The sequence below is a fragment of the Fukomys damarensis genome, unplaced genomic scaffold, assembly GCF_012274545.1.
Source record: "Fukomys damarensis isolate Sample0158 unplaced genomic scaffold, DMR_v1.0_HiC HiC_scaffold_5, whole genome shotgun sequence".
In the NCBI taxonomy this organism is placed as follows: Eukaryota; Metazoa; Chordata; class Mammalia; order Rodentia; family Bathyergidae; genus Fukomys; species Fukomys damarensis.
In genome coordinates this window covers 76,668,821-76,693,622 of record NW_022900917.1, presented here as the reverse complement: position 1 = coordinate 76,693,622, position 24,802 = coordinate 76,668,821, and the positions used below count along the sequence as shown (strand labels likewise).

General features: G+C 42.3%; 1 protein-coding gene across 7 annotated transcripts in view; it reads left to right on the top strand.

Annotated features, from left to right (window-relative positions):
• Window positions 1–24,802, top strand: part of Zfat (zinc finger and AT-hook domain containing) — a 232,632-nt gene that overhangs the window by 172,605 nt on the left and 35,225 nt on the right. For all 7 annotated transcript variants that reach the window (XM_010629605.1, XM_010629606.2, XM_010629610.1 and 4 more), the window contains exon 12: window positions 16,659–16,797. In XM_010629605.1, coding sequence (XP_010627907.1) covers window positions 16,659–16,797 — 139 coding nt within the window. The remainder of the gene's footprint in view (window positions 1–16,658; window positions 16,798–24,802) is intronic.

Below are 24,802 nucleotides of genomic sequence, written 5' to 3'. Positions count from 1 at the left end.
TTTTGTTTTTTTTTTTTTTTTTTTTTTTTTTTGTACCAGGGATCGAACTATCATTCTAAGATTCTTTATGTATTTGGGGTGTGGGTTTTCTGCTTGTTTATGTGCTGTAAATGGCAATCTTTCACTCTGATTTTCAGTCTCTTGGTAAGATTCTTAAATTTAAAGTTGTTGTATTAAAACATTTTTTCCACAGTCTCAGGCTTTTTTTTCTTTTTTTGAGAGTATGCAGGCTAACCTTCCATGAACTATTAATAGAAGGAGGCTGGTGGTTTTCTCCTTTCCATGTAGCATGCAGTGGTACTAGGGTGTCAGCCTGTGCTCGGTTGCCAGAAAAGCATAGATAAGTGTGCTCTGATGTGGACTCTAATCAAAGGGCCAGAAGCCTGGGGCAGGTGGACATGTGGGAAATGGTGACTTGGCAGAGGGGTAGAGTCAGACTTACCAGGTGCCAGGGCCAGGTGAGGAGAGCTTCCTCTTCCTGAAGAGTTGGGGAGGTTTCTGCGGGGAATGGAGGGAGTAACATGTGAGCCTAGACTCTTGAAGCATGACTGGGTGTGTCTGGTGAGTGTTTCCACTCTTAGTAACTGCAAGACAGTGCTCACACACATTTTTAGTAGATTGGGGATGAGAATATTGAGCTTAGCAATTATGGCTCAAAACTATACAGCCTAATAATGATATATTTTCTCCAAGTATGAGAGGAGGCATTGTTCTGATGTGTGTGTGTGTGTGTGTGTGTGTGTGTGTGTGTGTGTGTGTGCGTGCAGACAATGCAACCCTGTGATGCATCTTTTAGGGACTTAAGGCTTGTTGCTTTCCTTCAATGAGGTGGTCAGTGTTGAATCCAACTCGATGAGATGGTTCACTCAGACAAGTTTGGCTGATGTTCACTGACACAAGCCACATTTCATAAGGCAGACGTATCCCTTTCCTGTGATGGCATCCTGTAGTATTAGAATCAAGAGATTCTTTCTTAAGGATATCAAGAGAGACAAAGTGTAGAAAGGACCAAGGTCAGAAGTGCAGAAGTGACTCCTGCCTACAGCCGCACAGAGGGGCTTGGGGGACAGGAACAGCCACCTAAGCTCTGAAAATTATTGGAGAGCTCAGCCAAGCAGAAGAGGGTGAGATAGAGAATGTTCTTAGACAGAAAAAGGAATAGCTTGAAAACATGAGCAGAGGCTGGAGGGGTGAGATGGTATGGAATGAGTTCCTATGTGGCAGTGAGCACGCTCCTGGCTGACTCAGATTGGGTACAGGAACTCATCTGTGGCTTTGTGCCTGTGTCGTGTCCCCCCCACTGCCCTGAAGTACCTTGTCTGCACCTGGGTGACTTTCTTACAGATGTGGGACTCTGCATGTCTCCTCCTTCTCAGGAAGTACTTAGCTTGTGTCTGTTCTGTACCTAAACCTGTGTCTGTGGACTCTGGGCAGACTGTGGAGGCTCTGAGCAGGGGACTGATACATACAGTTGTGGGGAGAAAGACCAGTGGAGACTGAGGTGAGAAGGGCAGTTAGGAGACTCCACTTTGGTCTGGGACATGGTAATGTATGGAGTACCGCTGACACACGTTCTGGGCAGAGTGAGAGAGAAAGGACCCAGTGTGGTTGGAGCCAAGTGAACAAGGTAACTGCGGAAAAAGACGTGTTCAGAGAGGTGGCAGAGCAGGTAGACCCTGGTCCTGGCCAGGAGGATGGACTTATTGACAGAGTGCAGTAGGAAGTAGAGACAGGATGTGATGTGGTCTACAGTTATAAGAGATGATTATACAGAGGCTGCTGTAGAAATGTCATGTGGAGGCCAGGAGCCTGGGTTAGACCGCCCAAGTGAGGTGCAGACTTAGCAGGTCCCAGGCCTCAACACAGGTTCTCCCTGAGTCCTCACCTCTGCACCACACTCTTCTTCCATATGGAATGCTCTTGTGTAAAAGTCCAGCCCAGGGCCTGGGTCCTGCTTTTTTCGAAATGTATATAACAATATTTATATATTTCTCCTTACTTTAACAATGTATTCTGTTGTAGAGAACCTAGAAGAATGGAAATTTATGATAAAAACCTAAGACATAAGGCCAGTCAGGCTTCTTCCCTCTCAAGAATGCTTTGGAGGTCAGTTTGTTTTCCTCCTTTTGCAGCCTGTTCATAGTTCTATCTGTGGTCCCGTCATGTTAACCAGGCTTCCTTTCTGCCAGCTCTAGGCTTGGCATTGATGATTGTGGGCAGTTAAGGAAAGAAGTGAAATTTAGTTTTCCCAGTGCTCTCTTGCCTTAGCAGGTAAAAATGAAGCCATCTCCTCAACATTTCATTTTGTATGATGTAGGTACAACTTTTTAAAATTTGGTCTTTGTAAATCTTTTAGAGATTTTATTTTGGTTTTTGGTTGTTGTTCCTGCTGTTTGATTTTTATGATTAATTTTCTTTTCTTTTTACAAACATTTTTGTGTTGATTGCGAAAATGACAGTGGTGACAGTGACAGCTAACATCTACAAAATCCAGATTGGGTGGCTAGTGCTTTACATATAGCATCTTTATCAGTCCTTATAAGAACTTCTGAGGTTCTTATATCCATTTTAGAGATGAGAAAACAGGCATAAGAAGGGTTTACAGATTTTCTCACAGGCACCTTAGAGAAGATGATACAACGGGGGCTTGAACCTTCACTGGCTTCAGAGCTTTGGCTTTTATAGGGGAACATTGCTTTTCTTGAGTGGTTTATCTTTTAAACTTTTCCACTGATTTCATTCCCTTGTTTTTGTGTCATTCTGGATGTTAAAGTCACTATGTGCTCTGAATTCCTTGGACACATTTAGTTGGAGCTGTTTATTGCTGTACTTCATCTTGGCCAAAGGCTTTGGAGTCAACTCAATAAATGTCAGCATCTGCACTTGCACACTTTTCCACTTGTGAGCCCTTGGGCACAGGCCACATGCCATCGTTAGGTTCAATTTCCCTGGCTGGGATGAGAGAAACATTTCCACGTGACATTGTTGTAAGCCCTAGATGTAGTATATGGAAAGTGTCTCTTAAGTGGCTTGAACTCAGTGACATCTGCATGTGGTCCTGCATCTGAATTGGACGATGTGAAGGCTTCACAAGTGTACTTTTTCATCAGTACCTTGAGTGACGACTGTGCAGGTGCTGTGGTGGTACAGCCATAAGGTAAACCACACTGACTCTACATGTGGCAGATCCAAGCCCAGGAGCTGTAGGAGAGGCTGGCTCAGTCCTGAGGGATCAAAAAAAGCTTTGAAGAAAGAGCGAGACCTCAAAGCTTAGACCTTTAGGACATTGAGAGCCAGTATAGGGGCAACAGCTTCCCCCACAGTGACCTCACTGTGATGAATGGGAGTTTCAAGAGGCTTCAGAATGACTACCAAATAATGGATGGAGAAGAGACAAGGTTAAAATATGGAATTTCTCCAAAGGAAGATTCTAGAACAATCACTCTGGCTGCAGCATGGAAAATAGAAAGATAGGGGTAAAATGCAAAGTCAATGCAGGGAGGCTGCTGCTGTATTAATCTTATTAGTTGAAGCTGGAGCGACATGGTGGATTGGAGAGCTTTTTGGGGAGCTGGGATTAATAGGAAATTTGACAATTTGTATGTGAAAAGAGAGAAAGGAACATCACCAGATTTCTGTCTTGTGTTCATAGTAGGCCATTTACTGAGCTACAGAAGAAATCTCCCTGGCCCAGCCTTCAAAAACATGTAGTCTAGTGGCACAGTTTGTAATAGCTAAAATTTGGAAACAGCCCATCTGCCCATCTTTTGGAAACTGGATAAAGAAGATGTGGTTTTTCTATAAAATGGAATACTATTCAGCCATAAAGAATGAGAAATTAGATTCATTCATAGGAAAATGGACACATATTGAGGATATACTCCTAAGTGAAATAAATAAGTCACACATGTGTAAATACCTAATAGTTTCTCTGGTGTGAAAAACTATAATAGTACACAAGATCCTAATGGGATAATTAAGAGTGTGAAATAGGAAGAAAAGGGCTAAAGGTGTAGGGAAAGGGGGAAGGGTAAGGGCAAGGAAATAGGGAAAAGAAAAAATATGAAAAAATGGAAATAAAGAGTTTGTTAATGGGGAGGGGAGGAGGGAGTGAAGGGAGGGCAGGGACAAGGGGAAGAAATGAGAACCAAGACCTGTCATGTAAAGGTACAGGATCCCAGTAATGAATGTAACTGTATTGTGGACCTAGATTGTACCAATAAACTCAATAAAAAGGAAAAAAAATCATGTAGTCTAAGATGAAGGAGGTAAGGCGTAAATGTTGTACCTAGGCAGTGACAAACACAGCCCATTGCTTTGATGGAAATCCCTGTGAGGGTAAATGTGGTAGAAGGGTATGGCAGAAATCCCTGGGAGTGTCCCGTGGTAGGTGGGTTGAGGAATCCCTGTGTCACTGTGGTAGGAGACTTTGACAGAAATTCTGGGAGTGTGAATGTAGTGGGAGGGTTTGGTGGGAATCCTGGGAATGCAGACATGGTAGAAAGGTTTAGGAATCCCTGTACCTGGCCTGCCCTAGTCTTTCCTCTAGTCCTAGCAGAATGCATGGAAAGTAGTAAGTCTTTAAGCACTTCTTAATGAGTAAAAGACTTATTTAAGAGCAAAGATGAGGGCTTTATAATGGAGGACATTTTACATAAGGTGATAATATATTTGCATATATTTGATTGTGCATTTCCAGTAGATCATGTCCCTGTGGTTCATCTTGTGAAAAGTTATTATTCCTCAAATTCACATGTCAGTGTTAATTTCTCTACTCCCTTTTCTTCTCTGCCTTTTTCTTTCTTTTCCTTTTTGCCCATACCTTCTCTCTTCATTTCTCATTTTTCTCTTCTTTTTGCTTGCTGTGAGGTGGATGGAGGCTAAGTAATGATTGGTTGATTGGTTGTATCCAAGAATGAAGTCTGAGATTACCTTTATGGCTGTGTGGAGAGGTCCTGCTCTCCTAACCAGCAGATGGGGCCTGGTGGTATTCCCAGAAGTGGCCCCTGTGTTCTCTTTGTATTCTGTCATCCACTGAACACTGGCACTTCTGTGAGCCTAAAACCTGCCTCCAAACTGCAGGAAAACTACAAACTCAATGAATGAATGTTTACTTAAATGCCTTTAGGACACAATTTAACTTGGTTAATGGTGAAATATACCTCATAAAAGTGTAGTGACCCTTGAAAACAAGTTTTGAGGTTAGGTCGTCTCAACTTTTCAGAATTCTCCAGTCTGCCTAATTGCTGTTAAGAAATCATAGCAACAACATTGCTAACTTAAAAGTGCAGCGTTATCAAAGCCATTTTAGGGACTGGTTGCATAGCACAGTGTCAGAGAGCTCGCCTAGCATGATGAACAAGGCCCTGGGTTTGATCCCTAGCATGGCAAATAAACAATTTATTTTTGGTATGTTATAGGAGTTATTCACAGCCAATGTGTAAAGAGTACAGTTTAGTATGGCTGTGACAATGTGGTTGAGGGTTTCTGGAGTGGGGGAAGGACCCTCTTGCTGGGTATGGACCATCTGTAGACCCTGTTTTGGGGATGGGAATGTTTTGGCCATGGAGTATTGGGGATGACCCCCTCCACACACACACCAGAGAGTTTCTCCAGCCATAACAAAATGTGATCATGTTCTTCCCTCAGTATCTGTGGGGATTGCTTCCGCGATCCCCCACAGATGCCCAAATTGTTAGATGCTCAAGCCCCTTATATAAAATGGCACAGTATTTAGTATAACTTATTCACCTCTTACTCTAGAATTTGTCCTAGATTCTGATACCTAATGCAGAGTAAATGGTAAATGACTGTTACATTGTACTATTTGGGGAATGATGTCAGAAAAAAGTCAGTCTATACTTGTTTATTATAGACTTTTTTTTTTTTTTTATAAATAGCTCTGAATTGTGGTTAGTTGAATTCTCAACTATAGACCCTGTGACTCTGGAGAGCTGACTGTATTATTAAAGACAAAAGTGATGAGGCCTGTTGTATTTTAAACTTCTCCAGGCACAGCCATACTCTCTGTATTGGCATCTTGTTGAAACCCTATCAGACAGGCATGGAAGGTTTTTCCTCCCATTTCACAGATAGGCCTGGAGTTTTAATGCCTTAGCCAGGGTGTCCCAGCTAATTACAGGTGGGCCCAACATCTGACCTGGATCCCCTGGCTTTCAGTCCTCCCATGCTGCTTTTCCCCACCCTTCTGCTTTTGCTCTGTGTAATCATGACATTGTGCCACTGGGAAGGGTCCTATATGCTATGAAAGTGTTTACATTCTAATAATGCTGCTTCTAAAGACATCCACCTCATGCAGGTTACAGTGATTCTGCGGCCTTTTCCTGCACTTGGATCCAAATTTACTTGTAGGCCAACCTGAATTTGATTAGTCTTATGTATCTATTTCTTTTCTTTTCTTTTTTTGGGGGGGTTGTTTTGTTTTGTTTTGTTTTGTTGTGTGTCTTTCTATGTAGCCCGGGCTGGCCTTGAACTCAGTGTTCCTCTTGGGTCAGCTTCACAAGTTCTGAAATTATAGGCATGCACCACCACAACTGGCTCTGTCTGTTTCTCTCTTCATCATCCAGGTTGTGCAACTCAGGTGATGAAATTATGATTTGTGCCCCTACAGATGTCACCCACCAGCACCATCTAGTTCTTCCTTTGTAATCATTCTTCTTCATCCTCTGTGAAACGCCATGGGCCCCTCTCAAAGAGGTGGCTTCACATTGTAGTCCCCAAGATCACACCCCCATGACTTAGACACATTCAAGAGTGTGTTTTCCTGTTACCTCAGGCATCTCTCAAGACAATCAAGTTGACAGTCAAGATTTACCATCATAATCTCTGTGCCATTTGGTGTAAATCCATGACCATGATGCCATAGTTGGATGTAAAAATTAGCCTGCAGTCTTACCTGGTGCGAGTCTCCCTGCTTGTGATGATGGCAGTCACCAAAACAACTTCTCTTTTAACCAGAAAGCCATCCCTGCTCTTTGACTTTGTAATTGGTTGCCAGTTCCACAGCATTGAACATTAACTCATCACCAGGCTCTCATCTCTTCTAAAACATTCCCCAGGTCCCCATCTCAGTGCTAAGGGGGGATGGTGTCAGCCTCCCTTTAACATGGTCAGGCGTGTTCTGGAACCCAGCTTCATATATGAGACAGACTTTTCACTCCATTTCCATTTGCTTTCTGTTAAAGAACCAGAACAGTGAATCCTTAAATTGTGGAGAGGTACAGTTTAACATTATTTTTGTACATATTTACACAATTGTGCATATTTATCTGTTTTCATGGCATAAGCCTGAGAACTTACAGTGTTTGAGCATAACAAACACAGTTGCAATTTTGGACTCACAATATGGATCTTGAAAGTGCCTTTTCAGCAAGAGCCTTTGATGCTGTTTTTTGGAAACAGAACCATGAGCCAAAGCCTACCTGTGTCCTGCGTCCTCTCTCTGTGACTTTCTGGATTCAGCTTTTGTTTCACTGTGCTACTACTGATGAGCTCACCAGAACCAAACCTTCATTTCCAGGCCCAGTGAACACTGATGAGGGCTCTTCCAGTTGGATTTGTCAGCACCCTCGACTCTGCTATTCCTCCTTCCCTGAAGGATGGAAATCAAAGCACCCTTTGATTCTCCTATTTACCTTCCTTCCCTGCTGTCCTCTTCCCTGCCTATCTTCTCGGGCTGTTACCTTTATCCAAGGTGCTGTTTCCATGCTGCGCTCCTTCTCAGTTCACATGGTCGCCTCCCACTGCCATAGGGCACCTGCCACTTGCCTGTGCTCAGATCTGCATCTGCAGCCCAGAACTGTCCTCTGAGTGTTAGATTCATGTCCCCATCTACTTTTATAACCAGGACTTCCTGTAGACTAGAGGCATTCTTCCTCTCTCTGATCGAGCTAGAAATGTGGAGGCTCGTTTAGCCTCATGACCTTTTTGCACCCATAGGTCATCTCAACGGGCACCAGGTGATTTTCCCTCTTGCATCTCACTGAAAAGCTCTCTTCCTTGCCCACGTTTATGTTATTCTTCTCACTTTAGGACCTTGATAGCCCTCATCTATACCACCGCAACAGTTGGGCAGTTGGTTCCCTTCAAATCCATCCTCCATTTAGTTTCCAGAGTGATATTTCTAAATGTGAAATTGGCCTGGTCACTTTTCTGCCTGATATTTTCTGGTGGCTGCCGTTGTCTGTCACCATGCACACAGCACACTTTGATCTCCCTGGTGCCCACCTTTGTTTCTCCACCTCCACAGTCCTTTCCCACTGCAGTAATCTATTGACTGCTAGCACCTCTCCCAGTCCACCATGGCATTCCTCATTTCTAGAAGTAGATGGTTAGATCTGAGCTGTTATATCTGGGAGATCCAAGAATGCTAGTCAGTACCAGACCCAATAGAGCTGTAGGGGAGATGGACACTTAGGAAATCATGGCCATGCTGAGACCAGACCATTTCTTTACTGTTGACTGTGACCCCAAATCCATTGCAGGCTAAGAGATGAAAGCTCTGGGCCAGTTCCTTAATCAACTTATGCTTCAGTTTTCTTATCTGTAAAATGGGGATTAATAACTGTACTTACTAGGTGAAGTTGTTTGTGAGCTCTTAGTAAACATTAGATAAAACAGTATAACTATGATATGAGATCTCGTTACTGTGGTTAAACTCCAGGGAGGCATTGAATGGCAACCGAGCAGTGGGCTCCCTGTCTTGCTTTTGGATTCACTTTCTTTTTGGACCACAGTAAGAACTTAGATGCTTTGTTTCAAATGAACTATGCTGGTGCACCTGTTTATATCTTCCCCCCAAATCTTGGCTGGATTCTGGCTGGAAGTCCTGGAATAAATAACTTCCCTTCTGAGATCTGGTGTCATTTGCTATTTGTGAGTGTCTGACTTAGAAACCAAGGCTTATGATTTAGTTTGGCTAGATAGCATTTAATCTTTGGAGTTGATATTTAAGCCCAGAAACTTGGAATATATTCAGAGTCACAAATTTGCCTCATTTGTCACTGGATGTCTGGGTCGGAGAATAGTGCCTGGCTCACAGTAGGAGGTCAGCAGATAAATGCTTCAGAGATGAAATCTCAAGACTTGTGGTATCTCTGACACAGTGCTTGGGGTCCCCTTGGGCCTTTCAACCCCTTGAGGTACCCAGTGGCACTCCCTGCTGGGCTATGGCTGTAATTCCCAGATCAGATCCAGAGGCAACTCAGGTTCCCCAGTGAGAGGGAGTTTCCCAGAGGAAAGTCAGGTGATGGATGGTTGACTTCATAGAAAGGTTGAGGGGTAGAAGGGAGTAGAAGCAAGCCCAGCGACAGGCAGTGTGTCAGTCCACACCCCAGCACTGCTTTGCAGTGCAAGGGCTGCTGGGGAGCAATGTGAATGCCTCTGAGCAAAGCTCAGCAGATCACAGACTGCTACGGCTGCCATAGCAGGTCTTCCAGGATGGAAGGAGTTGTCCATGCTGAGCAGCACTCTGTCTTTAACAACTGAAAGTTTTCAGAGAAATTAGTAGCTCAAAGATTTATTTCTCATTTGGCCTCATCTCTCTATTTTTTTTTTTTTCCTACATGTTCACATTTTGGTCATTTTCGTCCTCATTAGCAATTCTGCTAAGGAGTGGGATGGGAATAAAAGCTATTGAGACTCTTATGAGGCAATTTATCTGCTTTTCCATAAGGAGGGTAAAATTGGCTTGAGTCTGAAGTGAAGTTTGTGGGATCATTTCTTATTTTCATTGCCCTTCTTTCCTACCTCGGGCGTCCACTGACTGCCCCACGTTGGGAATGTAATATTTTCAGTTTTTCCTTTTGATTTCTGTGTGTAAATTCTAACTACCAAAAATAATAACTTCATAATATTTGCTTATTTAGACAAAACACTTGAAAATAGTTTAGCTTTTATTTTAACTTTACACTAATATATTGGAATTTTGGACCTTTTGTGCTGTGCTCATTTGGCAGATGAGAAAGCCTGACTAATTTTGCTTTTGTTCCGGGTCTTTTTGTTTAATAAGCTCCTGTGAGCCAGCCTACCAGTATTTTCTTACACAAAGAACTGAATGCAGGAATAAAGAAGCACAGAGAATCCTCTGTCCCAAGTGTTTTGGTTACTGTTCTTGTTTCTGAGACAAAAAGAACTGATAGCCGCAAGTTAAAGGAGACAAGATTTCTTTCAGCTCAGTTTGTTGAAGTTTCAGCCTATAATTGGCTGGCTCCAAGGCAGAATTGCATGGCAGAAGTGCCCAGAAGAGGAGAAACAGTTCATGGCAGGGCAGGCAGAAGGCAGCAAAGAAGTGAAGTAACAAAGCAGCTTCTTTCTGTCATTTTATATTCATGAAGCCTACACCTGCTTTTGGGTGGTACCACCCAAACCCTGGGTAGGGCACCCTTAATCCCTGCATCACACACCCTAATCCATCTACCTTTGAAACTCCCAATCTGTGACCACATGGGGCACATCTAGATACAAGCAACAAGCGTGGCCTTGATGTAGGGCATTCACTGGGAATATATCAAAGCAGGTTGGCTCACTGGATTGACCACCCTGCATCTTTCCTTGGGGGAATAGCCCTCCTGAAGGTGACAGCATTCCCTTTATAGGCTGGAATGGCACCCTTCTCTGTGCCGGAATGTTAGGCAAGGAAAGGTAGTGGCATATTCTGGAGAGGTCCTCAGAAAGATTGTAGGAGGCTCAGTAAGTGGTTGAGTAGTAGAAGAGAAAGAAAAGCCTAGGGTAACTGTCAACTTTCTATCTTAGAATGATTAGCTTATTTTGTAGAAAGAAAGGAGTCTGTAGCTGTATGTTTATTTGAGGTGCCTGTGAGACTCCCTGTAGTGATACCTGGAAGGCATTCTTGTCTGTTTTTCAGACGAGGGTCACACTGGATGTGCAGATCTAGCAATCTAAATTCAAAAACAATAACAGGAACCAGGTCCAAAGATAGCAGCTGGGAGAGACAACTGTGACCATCAGGCCTGGGAAGCAAATCTAGGCAATAAACTCAAAAGGCCTAGAACACTGTCAGGAGAACTTAGCAACAGCCGTATCTCTTGTTGTGGGGGAGATGGATGGCAGTGAACTGATGCATGTGGGCAGGGTTTGGGGGAGATGCAATATGAGAAGAGAGAACTGTTTGCCCAGAGATCTTAACACAGGGAGGGGAGATGAATGTGTGAGGACTGTGGGTGGCAAATGCTCTTCACTAGGGGAGAGTGGGCAAGAGTTGTGAAAAAGGAGAGAGGGGACTTAGCGCAAGGTTTTCCTTCTCCTTTTCTTCCCTCTCTTCCTGCTCTTCCCCCCACCACCAATATTCAAGCATATTGTAGAATTGAAAGGAGGAAAGCCCTGAAAGACACTGGTAAACACTTCAGGGTAGTAAGGACATTTTCCCTATTTGTTCACTTCTCCTCCAAACATCACAGTTGCTGCATCAGCTCTTCTGCTTAGCTGTGGTGAAAAGATGGCCGAATTGGACAGTCAGGGAGTTCAGTGATGCATTGGATAGCAGACAAAAAGAGTTGTGGTAAAATAGCTGATAAAAACAATGACAAGTGCTTGATATGCCATCTTATATATCAGTTTAGATCATTTGTTTCTCACTACCACCTTACTGAGTTGATATTACCATCCCCATTTTTCTGATGAGATCAGTGCCTATAGAAGTTTCACTATTGGTCTGAAGGTTCCAGTGTTGACCAGGGCCAGTGTTGAGGTTCAGTTTGCTCCATCTAAACACCATACCGCCCCGAATGTTGGGGCCATCATGAGCTGCTCTGTGCATTTCTTCCACTCCTGCTGGGCACAGAACCTGTTGTTTTTAAATGTATGTGGGTGTGAATTGGGGCTCCCTGTAGCACCCTGTTAGGACTGTACAGTGTGTGGATCGTATCATCCTGGCCGGGGTAAAAACATGAGATGTGACATCCATTGTGCAGTCAACAGCTAGGTCTCTCCAAGAGACCTCCCCAGGAAGCCCCACTGGGCATCCCTTTCCCGTCCTCTCTGTACCAGTCTCCTGAAGCAAGGTGTTGGAAGGACAGGGCTGTGAGCCCATTCGTGTCTTTACCCTGAAAATGCCTCACTTTTCCCATGGGTTTAGGGTAGGTTTTGTGGGTGAGGCCATCCCAGTGGCTAATAATGCACTCACAGGTGCTCCAGGTAAATACTGCAGAGGAAGCTATTTAATTAAGAAGCAGGACTAAGAATTGGTTGTATTGGGAACCATCCTCATGGCGTTCACTTAGAAAAATGATACCTTACTGAGTTGTGTTTTTCTTTTATTTCTTTTTGAAAATTAATTTTCATTGATATATGTTGCCATACCTGATGATCACATTCATCATAGAGAATTTGTAGCCATACATAATATATCTTCATTCTTTTTATTTCCATTCCCTCCCCTCCCTCCAGCCCTTCTTCACTTCACCATTTACCAAACTTAATCTCCACTGTTTTCTTTCCATTCTGTTTTTTAAATTCCTACCCCCTTCTGAATTACTTTTCTTGTTGCTGAGACAAAAAAATCCAACACCCAAAGTTAAAGGAGGAAAGGCTTATTTGGCTCACAGTTTGTAGAGGTTTCAGTCTATAACCAACTGGCTCCAAAGCAGGGTGGCACAGGGCAGAGGAAAAACAGTCCATGTCACGTAGGCAGGAAATGGCAAAGCAGCAAGCAGGAGATCTTTTTGCCCTGTATATTTTATCCAGGTCACCCACCCTTAGGGCGAGAGGCACCCACACCCTTAATTGTAGCATCATACTATAAATATTTGTGTGCATATATTACTATGGCATGATGCTTTTCATTCTTACCTAGAAAGGAAATAGCTGGGTCAAATGAGCCTCTAGTTTTAGTTTTTTGAGGAGTCTCAGTACTGATTTCCATAGTAGTTGTATAAGTTTATACCCTTGCCAACAGTGAAGGAGGATTTTTTCTTCTGCATAGCCCCGCTGGCATTTGTTATTGGTTGTTTTCTTGAAGATAGCTATTCTTTCTAGAGTGAAATGAAATCTGAGTTGTTTCAATTTTCACTTCTTGAATGACCAGCAATGCTGAACATCTTTTCATGTATGTAGTGGCCGTTTTTACTTTTTCATCCGAGGAGTATCTATTTAGGATGCCCATTTTTTGATTGGGTCTTTAAACTTGGGGGTGGGTCTAATTTAAAAAAAATTCTTTATATATTCTGTTTTGTTTTGTTTTTGACTTGGGTCCTAGCACTTGCAAGGCAGGCAGCAGCACTACTGAGCTAAATCCCTGGCCTTTATATTCTTGATATTAGTCCTTTGTCTGAGGAACAACTGGTAAAAAATTTTCCCATTTTGTGGGCTTTTTCTTCACTCTGTTGGTGATTTCTTTTGCTGTACAAAATATTTTTAATAAGATGAGATCCCAGTTGTTTGATTCTTTGTAATATTTCCTGTGCTATTAGGGTTTTGTCTATAAAGTCTGCCTACACCTGTGTCTCTAGTTCTGTGAGGTATTCCATTTGTATTTTGATTGAGATTGCATTAAATCTGTACAACAGTTTTAGTTTTTTTTTTTAATCTCTTGCTGTTTTTAAGAAATGTTTCATTTGATGATGAGCAACCACACCCTGTCTTCTAGATCTGGTATCTTCACATTGGTTGACTCTGCTATGAATACTTCAGTATTTAATCTAGGTGCTTGTTTGTATCAGTTTTATGCCACCCTGTTCTTTCCTACATTGAACATTTGTGGTTTCCCTAAGCTCCTCTACTTTTTGTCTGTGTCTACTCTAGATTCACTAACCATGTCCTTCATTATGGTCATTCTCTCTTTATTTATCTATCTAATTATCTCTGTTTTGTGTTTGTCTAGGATCATACTCATCTGTGTTATTACTTCCGCTCCTACCATTTCATAAAAGTCAGCTAGGTGGCTTTTGAGTTCTTCCACCTCCTTGTTCTCTGGGCTTGCTTGGGGCGAATTGGGTGTTTTGCATGGCATCTTACTTCTGTGTTTTCTCATTTTCTTTTTGTTTTTGCTTGCTTGTTTTCCATGTTGAGGCTTGTATGTTGCTTATGGCAGGTAGTTTTATTACTAATGTCAAGACTTCTTTGGGTAATGGCTACTTCTCAGAGCTGTCTTACAGGTGTTGCTGACTGTTCCTCTGAGTCTGTCCCAGGATCCTGCCTGTTCTCTTTATCAGGGATGAAAGGTTGCAGTGTAATTGACCTAGCACCCAGTTCTTTGGTACTGGGCTGCAGTACTGTTGATGGCCCCTAGACAGCCTAGGTATTGGCATACAAGAAGGATCAATTCATCACCACAGCTATGTCACCTTGACTAGCTTAGTATAGTCAGTAATTATAGTATCAAACACAAATTGGAAAGTGACAGACTGTAATAACTACTGCTTTGTCACTTTTAACCCTAGGTACAAGGCTGACAGTTAGATAGCAAGACCCAAAACAAGTCAGAAAATTATATACAGTAAATATCCCCTCAATAGAGCAATTTTACCCTCTTTCACCATGAAGCAGTATTTAGCCGGGGTAAGAGATGGTTAAGGACCTGTGGATTCGTAAGGGTAAGTGGTATGTATGGATGTGGTAGTATGAAGAAGAAAGAGAAAAGAAATAGATTATGAAAAATAAAGCAGTGGTAGATGTGAAGAATGTGGTAAGATTAGATTGATATAAGAGGCCCCGTTAAGGAGTAAAGGGAAATTAGGTATTAGATAGCAGTAATAGACAATCACTTAGGAAAAGGACAAGTAATATGGAGTGGAGATTAAAGGAAAAGAAAATAAGAAACAGTACTAAGGGAACAAGGTAAAAGAGAGAAAGTGAGAAAAGAATGGGGAGAGAGAGAGAATAAAAGGAGAGTCTATTGAAACAAAGTAACATTAAAGGGACAAGAACATGTAAAATTACAGCCTCCACTAGAAGAAAAAGATAGTTGAGAAAAATACCAATAATGAAGGGGGAAAATAAAAGAGAGAGGAAAAGATTCCTGTGTATTTCCAAAGGAGCATTTAGTAGTTTTTAATGTTACCAGTCACATTCCTCTTTGCCCCCCTCTATCGTCTGTGAGATTGTCTTGAGATTGCTCAGTTCCAGGGGACCTCTCTTCATAGCCTCTTGTTTATGGCAGCTGTTCTAGCTGGGGAATCAGACCAGGGAAGGTGTGGGCCTTGTTTGTGCTGCTCCTGTTGTGGATTCTTTTTGGTAGGGGACTGATGCTGGTTACCTGGTGTACAGTCCAGTGTCTGTGGAACAGGCTCCTGATGTCATGTGGAGGCTCCTATGGGCTCCAAACCTGATTCTCAGTCCTGTGGATGCTCCAAAGATAAACAGATCTTGCCAAGACTAATTGGGCAGGTTTCTGTGAGCCCAGTGAGGGTGCAGAGCGCTGGGTCATGTCTCATTGGTGTCCAGAGTACTGGGCAGAACAGGCAGCCATTGACTCTTGCTGCTTAATCAGGCAGAGGACTGGCCTATGGTGTCAGGCAGGGACTTCCAGGGCTCTGGCTGAAAGCAGGGTGGAGACTCTGCTCTTCCCAGGGTGCTTGAAAAAACTTGTGAAACCCTGGTCCCCTGGGGGCTGACATTAGATGTCAGAGACTCTGGCAGGTCTAGGATTGGAGCACAGAGACATGAGAACTCCCTGTAGGCTCCAGTGAGCCCAGGGTGCTGAATATGGACTCAGACTGGACCAGTGTTAGCTCTGTGTGCCAGATGAATGTCTTCTTGGCATGGGAGAAACTGCAGGCTCCCAGTGATGACTCAGGTGTGCTCTGGGTCCAATATTGAAGACTCCCAACACAGGCAGTGATTGTATTTTTCCACTCAGAGTCTGAGAAGGAATAGGCGGGTGGGGGAGAGGGAGCAGTTCCCTGATCACTGGCCCCTGGTGTGTGCCAGGAAAAATTATGCCAGGCTGCAGTGTTTTCTATTTGGAGAGGGAACGATAAAGTGAAGGGCCCAGACACCCCAAGTCTGTCCTGTGAGGCTTGACTACCACAGTTCAAGGATCCCACCAGCAGTTTGAAAACTTCTCAAAAGGGCAGTTCCTTTGTTGGGTTTTTTCAGTCCCAGATACCAAAAAAAAAAGCTCCATTCCTTGTTGTGTTTGGACTGAGGTCATGCTGTTGGACTGTTTTGATGCTTTTAAACTCTTGTGTATGTGTTTCATTTGATCTACAAATATCTTCTTTCAAATTGAATTTTTGTATCAGGTTTATGTCCTTCCCCTTCCTCCAGTTACCTATGTTTTGAATTGATCTTCTCTGAGTCTCTCAGACATGACTCCACCTTTGTTTAGCCACATTAGACTCCTCTCACATAATGTATTTTTTCATACCTTCTTCTTAAACAAGAACTGTAAATTTGGGGTGGGCCAAAAAAGAAAAACAACAACAACAGCAAAAACGAAATAACAATAGCAAACTCGTTTAGCAAAGAGCAGTCCCTTGTCTGGTCATTGGTGGGTCACAGAGGCAGAATTCACCATCCCTGAGGCCAGAGCCTTCCCAGGCATCCCACAAGGGATAGGCCTGCTCATCACAGCCTTTCGGCCGGCAGATGCTCAGTAGGGGCCAAGTGGTAGAGGGAGGTGGTCAGGAAACTGTGCCCTCATTCCCTGGGGCTCACCTCTCCTCACCCTGTCCTCACAGCCCTTCCGCTGCGCTCACTGCCATTACTCCTGCAACATCTCGGGGTCCCTGAAGAGGCACTACAACCGGAAACACCCCAGCGAGGAGTACGCCAATGTGGGCAGCGTGGAGCTGGCAGCTGAAGCGCTCATCCAGCAAGGTAGGCGAGGGCCGCGTCTCTGTGCAGTTCGGATCTGTGGACACACAGCTTCATTAGTTCTTCATCCTCATTATGGTCTGCCAACACTGCTCATTGCCTGCGTCACATTATAATATTGTTATAACAATTAGGGCAAGTGGAAATCGGAAATGAGCAATAGAAATTTACCCACAGATCCTACTGTGCCCGACAGTGTTGGCTTAGCGGTATTGCCCTCCTCTCTGACCATACCTAACATTTGCAGAGGAAAGTTCAGGGTCTTCTCTTTACTCACCACTGACTGACAGGAACGCTTTGTTTTTCTTTGATTTAACATCTTCCTAATTATAATTTCTAAGACCTTTTTGTAATACAGCATTGAGTACAAGTACTTTAACGGTTCTGTTACTGATGTTGTAGGGTTTTTAGAGTTATTTTTCTGTTTGCAATTTTAACTAACATTATTGTAAGCATATTTATAGATGAACTTGTTGGGTCATCTAAAATTATTGAGTAGGGAGATTACCTGAACCTATTCATTCTAAAAAAGGAAAAATATTTTAGAACATTGAAACTAATGAGAATGAGAATGATGAAAACTTTTGACATTATTGACAAGTTTGTTGGTTTCTTTCTTTCTTTTTTTTTGCTGCTTTTTTCAATTCATAGTCACACCTTCTCACTTGAGAAGTTTTAGCTCTGGTGCTGTTACCATACAGAGAAATTCTGCTGTATTTAGATCTGCACTTTGCTAGTTCAACTACGAATGATTGCAGCATGCAGCACAGTAGTTGCTACTCCAAGTCCTGTGGACTATTTGAGGCTGAAGATGGTTTTAGAAACCTGTCCCTGCCAAACAGAGATGTAGGTCGTGAGCCCTGCTGCCGCTGAGGAGGTTTGGTTGTCTAAGTTGGCATGAACCCCTGCTTGCTATTATGGCCATGAGATGCATCTTAATGTAAAACAAGTTAATTGACTGTATCCTTCAGCACTTTGAGTGACAGAGCCTGTGTACAGAAATAGACGAGCAGCTTAGAAATCTCAGGATCATTTCAAAGCCATCCATCTGAGGTATTGGAGAGCATGTGCTTTTCATTTTCTTCAGTGGCAGTTTTATGGAGTCAGGGAGCAGGATGATGTGGTGGCTTGCATTTTCCTTCTTTTTCTTTAGCTGAGCCATGTTGGGCAGGTTATCTGATGTTTCCTTCTTAATCCCTTCACCTGTAGGATGGAGCTCACTCAGAGCAGCCATCTGCTGGGATAGTAGAGTGGTTGCAATGTGAGAATGCTCAAATATATGGCATGCAATACTTTTTTATCTCTAGATTTGTATTTTTTTTTTCCTGGAAAATCTGAGATTTCTGGGGCCATTACTTCCCCCCACCCCTGGTGCTGGGGAATTGAGCCCAGGGTCTCGTACCTGCTAGGCCATACCTCTAGCCCCCAGTTTATTCTTTTTGATAACCTTCTTGTCCCAGAATCAGAGAGGAGAAAGAATTAGTCTGCAGCAGTGATAGTGATCCTTTTAGAGACCGAGTGCCCAGACTTCAACCCCAAACCCATTTATTAACCACAGAGTGCCAACACTGCAATTAAACCTGAATACTGAGGTTTTAGTTTAGAAAAAACAACTCATGCATTAACATCTTTTGTTTTAAAAGAAAAATAAATAACACGTGTGCCATAGGTTAGCCACCACTGGTCCAGAGTCACTGTACATAACCAGAGTGGAAAACCAGAGTTTTGTTTTCACATTCACATGCTTAGACTGGGTTGGCAGGAAACAGCACTGACTGTGGCTGCTGGGATGGATGTGAGTCTGATTGACAGTACCATCATTGCTCTGTACTTCCAAACTTTCATCATTGCCTTGCAGAAAATGTGCTGAGGTTGAACTACTTCATACCCTAAGTTTTCTATTACTTTTTAAGATTCCCTGTAGTCAGTTGGCATTTCCTGCCAAATCTGGGTTTTATATTTAATCTTTGCAGGGGTATGTCTGGTCACCTTATATCCTTTCCACATGTTGAAGAAGGAGGCAGCTGTCTCTTGGTCCTTCAGAGACACTGCACATTGTATTTTGGCAAGAGAAAAGTGTCTGTAGTCAGAGAGCCAACTGAATGTCTGAATATGAATACAGTACGGTAGTCTCAAAAGCACAGAGCTCTCCCTGTTCTATATTTGGGAGAAACAAGGAGAACAGAGGGAGAATGTGGAACTGGATTAAATTGTTTGAAAATGCATTATATCTTCTTTTGATTAATTTGAGTAATTGTCCCCATCTCCACTTGTTTTTTTTTCTTCAACTCACTCCCTATAGAACATCTTCATGAGACTTTATACTTTCTTAAAATTACACAGAAATATGCAGGAGTGTTAAGATGATGTAATAAAAAGTCATGAATCAAATAATTTTCTCAAAATGATGTTGCAGTCTCCTCAAACCAGGGCAGAATTAATCTGTCAGCCATGATTAACATTGTCACACTGTGATATGTGCAAAGCCACCAATTGCTAGAAAATACTGCTACCACCATGTCACAGGGCTTCTGGGAAAAAGGTCAGTGCACAATACTGTCATGAAAACCTAAAAATGGAGAGACTTTCCTAGATCCACATCTCTGTCTATGTAGGTGATTTTTTGTTTTTGTTTGTTTGTTTGTTTTTTTGATATTGTGGATTGAGCTCAGGTCCTTGCAGTTGCAAGGCAGGTGGTGGAAGCACTGAGCTAAATCCCCGGCACTGTCTATGTAGGTTTATAAAGAATAGTGCCATAGGTCTGTCCACATCATGGGAAGCTCCCTGGCTTCTACCAGTACTATGCTGGTAAACATTTTTTTTTTTTTTGTACCAGGGATTGAATTTAGGTCCTTGTGCTTGCGAGGCAGGTGGCTGCACCACTGAGCTAAACCTCCGGCATGGTGAACATTTAATCACTGCCTCTCTTGGAGAGTAGGGAAGGAGACCCAATATGTAGCAGTCTGTTTGCCAGTCTCTGTGTTATAAATATGTCTTCCACAGCAAAATTTCAGCTTCCAGCTTAGAAGCTGGGAAGGTGTGTGTGCATTTGGCTCCCACCTGCTGTGAGCCAGCGGTGGCTTTCCTTTTGTCCTTAGGGCACAGGGATAACATTGCCAGGTGTGTGAACTTGTCTCCTCCAGGATGTACCAGTTCCTTCTGAACTCTGGTAGTTTTTTTGATTTGTCCTGAGCATTATGTAAGGGGTTTACTTCTAGCTTATATTTTATGTGCCCTTGATATTTTGAAGGCAGATTCCTCTCAGCCCTCACTTGTTCACTAATATGAATTCGAGGCATTTTCTCAAATATACATTTTGCGCTGTTTGAGGAAGACATACTTATATTGCTTCAGTGGTCTGCTTCTCTCCTCTCTTTAAAATATGCCTCCTTAAGATAGCTGAAGAACCAGTTCAGTAAATCACAGGCAGAGAGAAGTATGGTGTGTTGGTGCCGTGCCTTATGAAGCTAAGAACATGTAGAATGTAGTGGGATAGGACTTAGTTGGCTGCTTATTGTTCAAAGCACTCCTTCAAGGAGTAGAAGAGTTGAGCACTCTTCAGCTTGACTTGGAGGTCAAGTGGGCCTCAGAGTGCTCCTTCAAGTCTCTAAGTTAATAGAGCAGATGCAGAATTGGGATTTCACCTGGAGGGGAATGTTCCCTCAGTGTGGTCCTGGGCAGGGTGTTAACTTCTCTGAGCCTTGTTTTGCACAGTTCTACAGAGGAAACCTAAGGGTTTGGAACGGTTAGGTCTTAACACTCTTAAGATACCCAGATGGCACCTGATGTGGAGTAAATGTTTGATTAGGGGCTCAGATTTACTTTTATTCTTAACTACATATTTCTCACTCAGTGCCTGTCTCCCCAGCTCCTACAGTGTGCCCAGCACAATGACAGACACTGGCATCCGGTGTTGAACAAGGCAGTGTTACGGCAGTGTTGCCCATTACTGCATAGTTTGGGGATGAGAGCTAGGCAGTTCCTTTCATATCTTAGTTTTTTTACATGACTCAGAGGAGATAAAATACAGAAAATCTAGAAACAATTAGGTAACACAGAGCTATGAATTTGATTGTCACACATTTTTATTTTCAAGCTTTTATTAGGTTTTGGATTCAGTAAATTATTGCTGGATGCATCCAACGGTGTGATAGTATGTCTTGTTATTATTATTCTGCATATTAATCTATTCTGTCTAATGCCCCTGTGAGATTGGCATGATCATTCCCATTTTAAAACGAGTGAATGAAGAAAGGGCAGATGACTCCCAGCCCGAAGCAGGCAAGTGGTCAAGCCAACCCTATCTCCTGCTTCAGAATCTGCTGAGCTGCCACTCCCTTGTCTGATGCAGACTTTGTAGAAGTTGGCACTTATTAAAGACGTGGAGGAGGAAAGGGAGCAGAAGGAGGAGGAGCAAAGGCCTGGTCCTGTTCTGTGATACAGACTGGGTCACACCTGCCACATAGCAGTGTGTTGAAAGTTCAGTCACATGTGGGGTGCTGTTCATTTCCTCTTAGGTCATTGTCTCCATGAGAGTTGCTAATTCAACCCATAGCTGGCTATGGGACTTTCCCTTCTGTCCCTTCCCTGTTATCCAGAGGATCTCATATCCCAAGATTTTGGGGAGTGTATGAAGGAGAAAAGGGTATGGGATAGACCTACCTTGAGTCTGATTATCATGTTTCCTCATTGGAATTCAGGCCAGCCATCTAGCTAATGATAAAACACATTTGCTTTATTCTCTGTTTTTCCCACATTGCTTTTCTTGAGGATTCCATGGGAAGTGGGGGCTGAGTTTGATGCAGGATACATATAACCCTGAATCCTGTGGCTAGATCTGGTATAACAGCATGCCAAGTCACTAGGAGCCCTCTAGTACTTGTGGTGATTCCCACTTGGCTCCTACCCTTAATACATATCCTCTTCTGAGCTAAGACACTGGCTTGGTAACAGGTCAGGCATGAAGGTTAAAGACAACAAAAACTGGGAATGTCACAAGGTCCTAGTCCATATGTCTCTTGCTATTCTTGCAGCAAAATTATTCTATAGATACTTTCCTTTGATATTTAAGCTGCTTTGGCTGTAGTTATCCTTTAGTGCCTTATGGCTGCTGTACCAAATGGCCTAAAAGAACACAAACTTATTATCTTTGAGTTTGGAGAAGTCAGAAGTCCAAACAGAGTTTTACTAAGCTAAAACTGAGGCACTAACAAACCTGTGTTCCATCCAGATTCTCTAGAGGAGACTGTGCTTCCTTGCTTGCTTTCTCTCTCTTTCTCTCTTTCTTTCTCCCTCCCTCCCTCTCTCTGTGTCTCTCTTTCTTTTTTATTTATGTACTATTTTATTCACGGATCTCTCTGAAACACGTCAAAATTCTAATGGCTAATGTAACTTTCTATGCTAAAATGTTATTCACTGAAATGAATCTCTACAAAAAAATTTTTTTTTTTTGTTTTGGCACTGGGGATCGAACTCGGGACCTTGTGCTTGCAAGGCAGGCGCTGGAACCACTGAGCTAAATCCCCGGCTCCCCCCCACAAAAATACTTTTTTTAATGCAGTGCCTGCATTTAACTCAGAGGAATCTACCCGTGGCCATTACTTTTGGCCAATAAAATCAGATTACAGTTACACGATAAATACAACAGCTGTGATAGCCATACCTACATCTTAGTTATAGGCAAAATGAGCAAAGTACCATATAGTACAAAGATTTAACAGTTGGAATACTCTGCAGTCCTTCTGAGAAACCACAGGTAGGAAATTCGTAGTAAATTATATGTCAGATGGTGGTCCAGACCACCACAGTAATCGTCATTCCGCCCATGGATTCAGCTGACTGCTAATTTTTCATCACTGAAAACTAGATTCAAAATGTCATTTAGGGCCAGGAATTTGGCTCAGTGGTTCCACTGCCTGCTTGGAAAGCACAAGGGCCTGAGTTCAATCCCCAGTATGTATGTATGTATGTGTGTGTGTGTGTGTGTGTGTGTGTGTGTGTCGTTTAAACCCAGAAAGCTTAAGGTAAAGCACACTAGCTACTCATAACTACTTTTAGACATAATTGAGACGACACTACTAACAATAAAATTTCTGATTAAAAAAATTCAGGTTAGTACTGTGCACAGTTAATTCCAGTTACCATATATATATTTATTGGTTATTAACAGTGCAAGTTTATGTTCCAAAGAAAGAAATATAATAATCTACTAAAATGGTTACATTTAATTTTCTTTTAAAGGCAGATGAATTAGATGTAAGATCTGGCTTTTCTTGGTATTTCATTTAAAAATTATGATACATATTTACCAGAAAAATTATTATACATTCTGCCTAACATCAAATAGTTTCTCCGCATTTCTAAGATAGATGAATTTCTTGTACAATTTCCAAAAAATAAATAATGGTTCTCTAACTTAAAGCATTTATGGAGACTGTGTTTTCTTACTGTCCCCACCTTGTACAGGCACCGTGTTCCTTGGCTTGTGGCACCTTCTTCCATCTTCTAAGCTAGGAACAGCCAGTGGAGTCTTTCACACATCAAAACATTATGACTGCCGTTTCTTCCTCTTGTAATGATCTTTGTGAGTACATGAGGCTCATTCAGTGATCTAGAATAATTTCCTTCCCCAGGATCATTAAGTGAGTCACATCCATCCATGTTCCTCTGCTCTGAGGATTAGGGTGTTCATACCCTTGGGGCACCTAACATTTGGCCTACTGCGTGCTGTGGCTTCCTTAGAGGTAGGAGCTTTAGCATTTTTACCTTAGTAAAGGTGAAATCTCAGGCCTAAGAGTTTAAGGATGCTGTTTTGGGTCACTTGAGCAAGTGCACATTCTTCTTACTGCCCTGCCCAGTGTTCCATGCCATTCCACGACTTATATTACTGAATATGAAAATTGAATTTTCCATAATGTCAGGCACCACAAAGAAGCTCAAATATTTTAATGCCTAAAACTTCTCTAGAATGTATTGCATTCCACAAAGAGCAAAGGAGGTCATGATTAGTTTTTTAAATTACTCCTGAATTTCTGTGCTTCTGCCTGGTTAATCAGTCTGTGTGAGGAGAATGTGGTTTGGGGTTCAGCTTTTGTGGTGCACTTAATACCAATGCTGTGAGTAAATTCACCAAGTCTGCTGTTGACCTTTACTGTGTGTTGTAAGAATGTAATGAATTGAAAGAGAAATTAATTTCTGTCAGCTTTAATGTCAATTAACTAGCATAGTTTAGACATTCAGTCTAGATGAACAAATTCCATTTGTTGTTCTTTAATTAAAGTTGCGATAGCAAAGGTTGAAGTTTTAATTAATGTGAGGGCATTATCATATTAAGTTTAATTTAAACATAATATAAAAATGTTTTTCTCCTGAAATTGGTTTTCATGAAAGAGTACCCCAGAAGGAATTTTTAATTTTGATTTGAAGCCTGTGTTTAACCTTAGGTTGTTGAGTTTTGGTCATTGTTGCTTAGTAAGTCTTTCAAGGAGAAGCAGGTTATTTCAGCCAAAGGAAAAGGTAGAAATTCTCACACCTTGGAAGTTTTCAAAGATGGACAGGGGAGAAGTCATCATTTTAGTTGATTATTAAGTGATAACAGTGGAGGTTAAAAACTAAGTTTAATTATCCTCTGGTCAATGAAGAACAAGTCTGTTTGATTTTATCTAAAAGAAGAACCCAGTGTGTTTGAGTTTCAGAAAATAAGTATCCATTTGAGCTTCCTTTTCTGTAGAAACCCCAATTCTAGAACAGTTCTCTGTTTAGAGTCCACCGACATGGAATTGGTTCAGTAGATGTAGTACATCATAACTGCATCTGGAAAATGACTGAACTGTGTGATGTATCGCCATGACATCGTCTGGGTCTTTCATGAGTTGTCCAGACAGCTTCACTATCAGGACAGAATCCTTCTACTTCCTTCGTGCTCTGTCTTAGTTACTTTCTCATGGCTGGGACAAAATGTTTAACACACACAAGTTAAGGGAGGACAGGTTTATTTTGACTCAAGAGT